General features: G+C 40.5%; 1 protein-coding gene across 1 annotated transcript in view; it reads left to right on the forward strand.

Moving 5' to 3' along the window:
- LOC134463497 (guanine nucleotide-binding protein G(s) subunit alpha-like) overlaps positions 1 to 11,508 on the forward strand; it is a 70,541-nt gene that overhangs the window by 14,082 nt on the left and 44,951 nt on the right. The window contains exons 3-4 of the mRNA XM_063216693.1: positions 8,326 to 8,398; positions 9,411 to 9,465. Of these exons, the coding sequence (XP_063072763.1) occupies positions 8,326 to 8,398; positions 9,411 to 9,465 (128 nt within the window). The remainder of the gene's footprint in view (positions 1 to 8,325; positions 8,399 to 9,410; positions 9,466 to 11,508) is intronic.

The raw sequence follows: 11,508 nt of genomic DNA on the forward strand, positions 1-11,508 counted from the left end.
GAAAGATGAGGGTCTTAGCGTTTAAATGCAACTTTAGTGCATATTTTTATGTGCTTCAGAAGCTGATATATTTAGGTTTTTATAGGCTGAGGGCAGCTTTTCTTAAAAAGGGCTCAGGCATTCAGCACCCTTTTTAGCAAGTGCCTTAGGCATCAATGGGTTAATGGTGCATTCAGGGTTGGGAGATGGGATGTTTCTGACCTACTTGCTGAAATGCAGGGGTGGAAAAGTAACTTATTACTTTTACTCAATATTGTACTTGAGTAGCTTTTATGAATACTTTGTACTTTTAAAGTAAATTTTTAAATTAATAATTTTACTTGTACTTGAGTACATTTTGACCCAAGTACTTTACTCAATTACACTGGAACCTGGCCTGAGTACTGAGTAAAAAAAAAATGACTGAGAGACAAAATGCCATGCACAATAATGCCACAATCCGCCGGAAATGAAAGATTGTGCAGGATGGCACACAGCATTTCCACTATTTTACTATCTTGTATCAATGTATTGGATGATGGCTGGTGCCAAGCAAGAGATAGAGGTTATGGAGGACGATATTCAAGAAAAATAAACATGACATTCTCAAGAGGAAAGCTAATTAAAAGTAACTAAGTACTTTTTACTCAAATTACATTTTAAGTGAAGTACTTTTTACTTTTACTTGAGTAGATTTTTAGATAGGTACTTTTACTTGTACTTGAGTAGAATTTAGGCAAACTAAAGATACTTTTACTTGAGTACACATTTTCTGTACTCTTTCCACCTCTGCTGAAATGCATGGGAGCGCCTGTTGAAGCGGAATGTACAAGTCGGGAGTTGGGGCAAAAGCGAAGCAAACCGACTTCGTCCCATTGACAATCGTGATGTCATCACAGCAATGGCAGTGCACAGTGTTAGGAATAGTTTATGTTGCACATTACTCAGCAATCATCATTCTTTGGACAAATAGAGATGATTTTGGACAGGTTAACAGTTGCAAAACCGCCCATGCATGAACCTTTTTTAAGGTGTAGTTTTTGGCATTGCCTCTTTCAAAGATGAAATGCTGCTACATGAAAAAAATGGTGTTGTTTACACCTCAATGGTTACATTGCTGACATCTTTGAGAAGTGAATATGTATTTGTGTCCCTCCATGTTTGTTTGTAGTTTGGTTAGCTCAGGGGCTGTTCACTCACGGAACTTGCTATTAGCCACAATTGGCTAACCCTAAACACGGGACAGTGCAAAATGAATGGGTGTCAATGGAGTTTTTTACCATGATAATTTTTGTGATTTTTTTTATAATTTTTTGTCCTGAAATACTAATATTAAGTTCGAAGCTAGAAATAATAAGACCCCATTTGAGTAGCGTTTCGATTATTTTGCGCCACTAGATTATTATATACTGGGTCACAAAGCTCAATTTTTATGGGGCCAAACCCATAAACATTAGCACGATGCTAGCGAGTACAGGTTGAAATCTTCAAACCTGCTGTAAAACTACACACCTGAACGATTTGTCAATACAGCCTATTGTTAAACAACAGTCATCGTGCTTACCAGGAATGTTTTGTTGATAATATTTGTGACTGGAAATGGCAGTAGCAATGTATTTAGCATGGGTTCCCCTTTCCATTCCATACATTTTCCCACATGAAGGACTGGCCTACGCTCGTTACTGCAGAATGCATGCAAAGCTAACTGGCTACAATGGGAACCAATGAGACTGAGCCTTCTCCCTGTGTTCTAATTTCTCTGGTTAGCTTGGCTGGAACGCTTTCAAGTGGGAGTTTCCTCCTTGTTGCAACTTGCATATTGGGAAGGTCCTACCTCTGGGGAATGCACCATTAGTCCTATATCGCCCAAACCTATCTCCTATAGCACACACGCAAACAGACACGCACGCAAGACAAATCTCAGGGAGCTCAACCTGGACGCTTGGGTCGAGATCATTCCGAGAATGAAACACTTACAGAAACTTTAAAATGGGGACCATAAATAGGATACACTCCAAGACGGGTAATTTTCTGACACTGTGTAGGCTATTGATGGTTTTAAAACATTAGGTGTGGAATGTTACACAACAACATGGATAGGCTTATCCAGTTAAATATTGGCCTATCTGACACCTTTTGTGTTAACATGCACATTCGTCACCCTTAATTTAAATGTAGCCTATTTCAAAGGCACAGCATAGCCAACAGCACACAGCATAGCCACAGCATAGCTAACATTGTCCCATCACAAACCAGGACTGTGGCTTTAATATGACTCAAAAATAGTTTTTATTACCCATTGCTTACACACACACAGTACACATCTAACAACTAACATAAAATGTGTTGTTCCTGAGCACACACAACAAATGTGTTGTCCCTGAGCAAACACAATTTGTCATTGCTGACATAGTACTTCTTAGAGTGTAGGTGTAATGGATGAAGTGAACAAACAAAACCATATACAAGTACAGTATACAGCTCTGGAAATAAATAAGAGACCACTTCAAATAATCTTTTTTAAAATTTTGCTATTTATAGGTCTGTGTTTGAGTAAAACAAACTCTTTTTTGTCATTCTATAAATTACTGAGAACATTTCCTCTCATTAACAAATGGAAATATTGTAATTTAGAACATTTACTGTATTTAAACAAAATGACACATGGTAAAACAGTATCACCAAAGATGCTGAAACTAAGATGATATTCATTTTAAATTAACATATGAGTAATGTTTTAAATGAGGAAGATCAATATTTGGTGGAATAACCAGTCTTTCACACTGTGCTTGGGTGACTTTATTGCATGCCTGGTGCAACATTTCAAGTTGGTCAGCTCCAAGCAGTTGTGACTTCTGACCTCCTCTTCATCACATTCCAGAGGTGTTCAATTTTAAATGGTAAAGGGAGTGCATTATACAGTGGTGGTCATATGTTAACATACCCTGGCAGAATATATTGTTTCTTAACAATTTCTCATAGAATATGAAGGATTACTCAAAACCATTTTTTTTTTCACTCATTGCTAGTGACTGACTAAAGACATTTATTAGCAATCCTCTGCGTTTACTCTCTCAATCAGATCACAGCCGAAATTAAAGCCGCAAGCGGCGATGATGGGCCCTCGCACCTACGTTGCACCTTCTTTCAGTGGAGGTACCGCGCCTTTGAACTTGATGCCTGGTGGGTGCGTAGGTTCCAGTGGATTAACTTGAAGCAAGGAAGGGGAACTCGCACACCGTTCTGCCGAATGCCATGTTGAACTTTTTATTGCATTAGAAAAACAAAAAAGGTGCTACCCAAGTGTAGTGCAAACGTTTCGGTCACAGTCAGACCATCATCAGTGCAACAGTGCACCTACGTTGCAGGGCCGGGGCATACCACCAATGCCCCATCATCATTTTTTGTTTGTATAGGCGAGATACACACAACTTACTTTCATGCAACATGCACTAAAAAGTAAATGCTTATTTTTTAAATCAATTTTTTTTGTGCCACAAGATATGAAAAAAATGCTGCGTAATTGTATAGTTTTTATAAAGGGGGATTCATACTTGTCGTGAGTGGGGCTAGTCTCCTTCATACTTCACTCACGACGATGGCGCGCGCCGTCACGTGACCTAAAATTTCGTGCACACAAGGATTTTTCTAACTTGTCGTGCGCCACCAGCGACCATGCAGGTAGGCAGACAAAGCAGGAGTTGCGAAGAGAGGCTACAACTACTGTAGGCTACTACAGAATGGATCCTGCATCATTTTGAGGATAATAAAATGTCATAGAGAGTTATTTTATCTTCTCTCTTAAATGTTGTTCAGTGAAACAATTGTTTACTTTGTTCAGAAGCACGTTGTGTTCGGCGATCTATTTATAAATTCTGCCGCCAGAACAATGCTCTCACATGGTCTTGGAATGATCTGGCAATGTAGGCTACAACAAAAAAATATATGTTTCAATGTGGTAAGTCACAAGTCAGACGTTCAGTAGCCCTACAGCAGCCGTGTTTGGCTTTCTATTTTATACATCAGTAGAGCTCACGCTGCGAGTTACGAAAAATACTGCCGTTTCTCTCATGAACAGCAGAGGGCACTTCCGACAATGCGAGCAAGGCGCTTTTGAAGTATGAATAGTCTGTCGCAAGTGATGACGTCATTAATGGTTCTCGCGCCACTCGCGACAAAGTGCGCACGTGAAGTATGCAGAGCCCTTAACTCCATAATATTAAAAATGTATCCAATTTCATAAAAGTCCAATTTTCTCACTTCATTTTGGGTGTGGCCTGCCCTATGACCTTTTGTTTGTCTTAGTGAAATACACCACTCCACCTGAGATGGAGTCTTTAGCTTGCACTGTATGCTGGCCATGACCCTTAATGCATAAATACCTAATTTCTAACACTTCCTTCATCTACCACATGGTGGTGCTATGTCAGAATGACATTTCAGTCACGTAGAAATGTTCGTAATCATCATAGAAATCATCCTGTGAAGGGACAGCGTTGGAAAATGCTGCATAATCATTTTATGATACCTAAATGCTAAATCCATATAGCCATAATTTTGTTACATAACAAAATATCAAAGTTCTGCTCTCTATTCGGCATCGTCAATGCTTTGAGCTCATGTACAACCTATATGAAGCACATTGGATGTACGATGTAGGACAAGTACATCACATTCCATTGTATGTCAATTTCAAAAGAGTCAAATTATCTCACTTCCTGTTGGGCGTGGCCATGGCATTGTGTGACCTTTTTTGTTCGTCTTGGTGAAATACATCAGCTTACCAAATAAAGGGTCCATACAATGTACTGTACACCAGCCCCGCCCCTTAATGCATGAATCAATACATCTTTTCTAGCACTTTATTCATCTACCACATGGTGGCGCTATGTCAGATTGCCATTTTAGTCACATTTACTCCCATTTCATATCTTCCGCGGACTTTCATTTGGATAGACTATGGTACTGTTGCTCTATAGGTACTACTTTGACTCTCCCTAGTAGGCTATATTTCTCTGATATGCCTATTGACTTGTTATAGTTTATCTCTGCAATGTATGTCGCGGTATGTTTGTAATGCACTTTAGCATCACTATGACTATGCACTTGTCTCTTCACCAGGTGCTGGTGGGTGGAAAACTTTGAATGGAGCTCAGTTAAGAGCTCAGTGGAACTGATGACGTATTTAAAACTGGGAACACTGATGATGGGCTAGACCCAAAACGTTTGTCCCCTGTCTGTCGGTTTTATTTACTTTTTTCGGCTTTGTTTAATACAGTTTTTGATTCTGCATTCAGCTCCAGTGTGCGACTCCTTTCTTCCTTTTCATTATACTGCTCTTGGAATTACGCACGGAGTGATACGCTCAGGATAAGTCATTGGCGCGGACGCCACACTACCTTTACTATGCAATTATTCATCGTCAATGTTTTGAGCCCATGTACACCAATTTTTTAGTGAATCTAATGTACGGTGTAGGTCAAGTTCATCACATTCCATTGTATGTCATTTTCAAAAAAGTCCAAACTTCCTGCTGGGCGTGGCTATGGCATCGTATTGACCGTTTTTGTTCGGCTTAGTGAGATACATACCACTAAAAACTCCTTTAGCTTAAACTAGACTTTGGCCCCACCTCTAAACGCGTTAGCGGGCGTGTCCTCGTGCCCGTGCACCATCAGGAGTTAAAATTCGGTGTCTGAGTAGTGGGGGCCATTTCTGATTTGTGTACCAAATGCCATAAGTGTCCGAGCACCGGAAGCACCTGAAAATTGGCTCAAGAACGCAGAACAAGGAGAATACAAATATTAATAATAATAATAATAATAATAATAATAATAATCTTTCGAAAAACAATAGGGCTTCGCACCGAGAGGGCGAAGGGCCACTTCGGTGCTCGGGCCCTAACTACCCAAATTACCCTGATCAAAAATTTACATACCCCAGTTTCTGATGCTGTATACTGCCCCGTTTAACATCATTGACTGCTTTAAATTGTTTGTGGTAGTTTTGGATAAGGCTCTTAATCTTCTCAGATGCCAGTGCCTCATGCTTGAGGTTTCCCCTGAGTAGCTCAATGATGTTCAGGAGAGTGAGATGGTCGCTCAACAACTTTCATTTTATGTTTCTGAAGCTAATGATTGGTTATCTTGGCTTTCTGTTTTGGATTATTGTCATGTTGGCATGCCCAAACAATGGCCTGTGTGCAGCGTAAAGTCTAATGAGTGTCAAGTTTCCTCCAGTGTTTTTCTATGAGTGTGGACCAAAAGTACAGTGCATTTGTAACTCATATGTTCCCATGACATCAGTGGTCCATCACCATGTTTCACAGACGGGATGGTGTAACTTTCATCAGAGGCCACATTGACTGTTCTCCAAATGGTGGTGTTAATAGTGCCTGAAAAAAAGTTCTATATTGATCTCATGTTTCCAAATGACTTTGTCCTTGGCTGTGAGGCCTGTCACTATGCTATTTGGTGTATCAAAAGCAAAATAACATATTTGCAATGTCGTAGTAATGGTTTCTCCTGCCAACCTGCAACAGACCATCTTTTCTAAAGTGCCTCTTTGCTGTACAGCTTGAAACATTGTTTTCGTGTTGTCCTATATGTCACCTGAAGTTATATTTTGGCTGTCCTCTGCCTCCTGAACAACTTCCCTCGCAATTATGGATGAGATTTTATTTGATCTACATGCCAATGGCTTGATTCCAACTGAAGCCCTCCTGCACTCCTGAATGGAATGTCAACAGTGCCAATTGAAATTCTGAATTTGTTTTCATGTATGTGCCTTTCCTGTATCATAGAGTTCAATTATCTGCCCAGAAAGACCCTTTTGACAAATCTTTTGCTTTCTTCATGATTTAGAACATGAAAACTGAAGTGAATCACTGACCTTAGGGATGCAACGTTCTCTCAGGAGTCCAACTACTCACTGACGTTTTCTTCCCTATCAAATCATAAGATAACAACTTAGAAGTCAAGATGGTTAACTGTAATATCCATTCAGACCCACTTATGTCAAATTGTAAGAATGTTTTCAGCCTCAATCACCAGGGTATGTAAACTTATGATCAAGCGTATTTGGGTAGTTTTTGCTGTTATTGTTATTTTAAAAAAGTTTCTTGCTTCATTCAAACAATAGTCATCAGTGATAAGCAAAGATTTTTGGTATCATCCATATTCTCTGAAAAATTGCTAAAAAAACAAAATATTCTACTGGGGTATGTAAATATATGAGCACCACTGTATATAGCGTTTTCCCTTTCCTTCAAGCACTCAAAGCGCTTTTCATTTTATGCCTCACATTCACCCATTCACGCTCTCATTCACACACCGATTGCAGTGGCTGCCACGCAGGGTACCACCCTGCCACCAGGAGCAACTTGGGGACAAGTATCTTGCTCAAGGTCACATTGATAGGGTCAGGCAGAGCGGGGCTCGAACCCGCAACTTTCTGGTTGCCAAACGGCTCTTATATCACCTGGGCCGCCATCGCCCCAATTGGTATGCATTGGAAAAATGCACCATGCCTAAAGTGAAACATCCTCAGCTCTTATGAGTGGTTGCATGAGTGCTGCTGGTGTTTCAGAGGTGTTTTCATTGATGGAATATTGAATGTATAGAGATGCATCGTTCTACAAATAGCTTCCAGATAGATTATTACTCATTGCCATTGTTGGTCAAACTGGGCATCAGTCTGGGTTGTACTCACTTCTGCTTGACCGTATATCACAAAAATGGAAAAAATATGATACTGTATGGTAATTATCAATTATATATAATTGTATATAATTAGACTTACTTTTCTCCGACAATCTTCAAAGATGTTGTATTAAACTTACTCTATGCAGATTCTGGGAATAAGTGTGTTTAAGGATGCACCGATACGGACACTGGTATCGGTATCGGCCCTGATGCTTGCACATTACACTCATAGTCTCATACTCGTACTCACCAAACACTTGCCGATACCAGGCACCGATTCTGCTATTACACGAAACAAGGTTAAGGCAGCGTAGAAGTTGTTTGATTCAATGTGCAAACCATGACCTGCTTGAACCAACGTTTGTGTGTGTATGTGTTCAGTGTGACTTGTGGAGGTTCAATGGATAAATGTATGAGGGCGCACCGCCCCTGCATTTATTTGCATGAAATGTTGGGGGTAAAAGTATTGGTATTGGTAGTCGATATCAGCAAAAATCAATGTAGCCATACTCGTATTGGTTTTCAAAAAAGTGGTATTGTTGCATCCTTATGTGTGTTTATTGAAATATTGTTCAAAATGTTGCTTTTCAAACGGGATGTACTCATTATTGCTGTGCACCACTGTATGTGTTTAACCCTTTAGGTCCTGAGGAGTCGGGGAAGAGCACCATTGTGAAAAATCTCCGGATTCTATATGGGGACGGCTTCAATGAAGAGTAAGACATCGATCAAGAACACACACACATACACACTTCAGTAAGACATCAATCAAGAACACACACACTCACACGCACACACACTCTCTATCACTCACACACAAACACACACACACTGGAGGAAGACACCAAGACCACATACACAGACACACACACACACACACACACACACACACACACACACACACACACACACACACACACACACACACACACACACACACACACACACACACACACACACACACACACACGAGATAGGGGAGTAGAGAAGAGAGTAGAAGGGGGAATGGCTGGAATGAACTGTCATGTCATGTGTAATGTAGGCTATATATTTTATTATTGCAGTGTAGTGTAGTGTAATATAGTGTAGTGCAACAAAGTATGTAATGCACTGTTCTCTTTGCTAGTGCACGGTCTCTGGTCTACCTGTATTTAATGTAGGCTACTGTTATGTAATGTAGTGTAATTTTATGTGTAGTAGTGATATCAACAATAATCGATTTGGCGATGTAATGCAATGCGGGGCATGGACGATCCAATTCAATGCGGCAAGGTCCAGAATCGATGCAGCAATTTTTTTCAAGTTTCAATTACTTCCGTGGATATTTCAGGAGCAAATGAATGTTAAATTAAATAAAAGCACTTCAAAGCATTGCAAACTGCAAGACTGATACAGAAAACAGCCAATAAATTGTTGCTCAGTATCTGACTACTTGCATTGCCTCATCATGACTGTTGAAACATTTGCTTTGCTTTCAGTAGAAATGTAATGCATTGCAATGCGTTGTAGAATTGAATCGAACCGAATTGCTACCTCCCGAATCGTAATCGAATCGTGAGGACAGTGCCAATGCACACCACTAATGTGTAGTGTAGTGTAATGTAGTGTATTGCAATGTAATGAAGTGTAATGTAGTGTAGTGCAATGTAATGAAGTGTAATGTAATGCTGTGTAATGTAATGCCGTGTAATGTATTGTACACAATTTAATGGCCTCTTTGTCTTGCAGGGAGAAGAAGCAGATGGTTCAACACATCAGAAGTAACATCAAAGAGGCCATAAGGGTACATAGTAGTAGTAGTAGTAGTAGTAGTAATAATAATAATAATAATAATAATTAGAAATGCACCCAGAGTGTGCAGACCTCCGCCAAGGTAGTTCAGTTTGTTTTTAGACACATAGGATATTTGTGTCATGATATGGTGCCATTTATTAAGGGTTATAGCCTACATAGGCCTACCATTAGTGTGTTCAGAGAATTAAACAGGGAAGTTGTAACCAAATTATATCTGCCTTTTTATCATTAGGCCTACCATGTCCTTGATTAACTGTGGTCTGTTTAGTTCACCTGATTGTGGTATTGGCAAAGTGCTTGGTCATGCTATATTGTGAACTTGGCCTACTGTACACTGTGCCATAATGCACTTATTGAAGGTCAGAAGTTGCTACATATTGGTTACATTGTTATAAACATTTTTTTATTATTGCATGCCTTTATTACCATTTAAAATGTCACAGCCATACTAACTCACACTTTGAAGAGCAGCTAAGTGGAATTACAGCACGTCATTGTTATTAATAGGCTTATGCACGTGTGCGCTGATTTATTCACGTTTTGTTTTGTCTGACTTTTAATCGCTATAAAGAAGAGAAAGTTGAGGAGGTTAGGCCTACTGTCAACTTAAACAACCACAGAACTGTAAGGTCTAGTATGGACGTATAGGCATCCTATGGGCCACTTGGCGCTGTCGGCTGAAGGGGCATTTCCTTCCCCGCTTTCCTCATGAAAAATTAGGCTACTATTCACCGTCGTTAATCTGTCCACGGGCATCGTGCTGTCAGGCTGTCTGGTCCCTGTCCATTTCGGAAACAACTTTGGGTTAACAGACTTAAAATCTTGCGAAGGGGGTGTAATGAATTTAACCAGCATTGTGAACTTACACAGTCACAAAGTCCATATGTTGGCAACGGTAGCCTAATTAATTCGTCAGCATTGTCAACCCGACTGTCCATCGCACAACAGCATTGTGAACTTATTTGCACATATTTTTGGCAGCGGTGATTAATTTGACAGGATTGTTTTTTGTTTTTTTTACTTCAACAATGAGGGTAGCCTATTGGCTGCCTACTGATGAGCAACTTTTTAGGTGAAATGCACTTGGTAAGTGGAGCCGGCGGCAAAGTAGAGAGTCCCATGGCGCAGGGAGTCTCTCCCTGTTCCTTATTGCTGAGAATGGCGCAGGCACACCCGTGTGGAATATTTGCCCATGCGGGCATTATGCATGCTGTCGGGGTGTCCCTGTCCATCTCGCAAACAACATTAAGTGTAGCGACGGGGATGTGATGAATTTGACCAGCTTTGCGAACTAACACAGTAGCGTATGGGGTGTAGGCTAATGAATTTGACCAGCATTGTGAATTTACACAGTCACACAGTGAAAGATTCCATAGGCCTATTTTTTCGCCTAGTAATTAGGCTACTTCGACAGCATTGCGAACCTAAACGATCTGCAGGGTCGTTGTCCATCTCGCAACAGCATTTTTAACTTTTGCCAACGGTAGTTAATTCGACAGCATTGTCAACCTAAGGCAAACGAGAGTCCCTCCCTGTTCCTTAATTTGCTGAGGCACAGGCAAACCCGTGTGGAATATTCGCTGGTGCTCAGTGTTCACAGCGGGTGAGTTCCTCCCTGTGCTGAGAATGGCAAACCCGTGTGGAATATTTGCTGGTGCTCAGTGCTCACCGCGGGCACCTTGTGGCAGGTTGTGGAATAGCAGCGAACACACACACGAACACACACAGCGAACACACGGTCCCAGGCGATCACATAACCTCCTTGGCGGAGGTAATAATAATAACTAGAGATGCACTCAGAGAGTGCAGATCTCTTCCAAGGAAGCCCTTTGATAGAACTTTTGACAGTTACACCCCAATTTTTTTCAAGTTTTTCTGCCTTGTTTTTGTAGCGTCAGAAACTGGAATGTCAAACTCGACCTATCCCTTGCTGCATCGGTGAAGAATCTTTTTTTTAAATCCTGGATACAGATCCTGATCCGCATCACCACCAAAATGTTATCTTTTGTTCTTTTTGTCATTTCCAACAACT

The sequence above is a fragment of the Engraulis encrasicolus genome, chromosome 14, assembly GCF_034702125.1.
Source record: "Engraulis encrasicolus isolate BLACKSEA-1 chromosome 14, IST_EnEncr_1.0, whole genome shotgun sequence".
NCBI classification, from domain to species: Eukaryota; Metazoa; Chordata; class Actinopteri; order Clupeiformes; family Engraulidae; genus Engraulis; species Engraulis encrasicolus.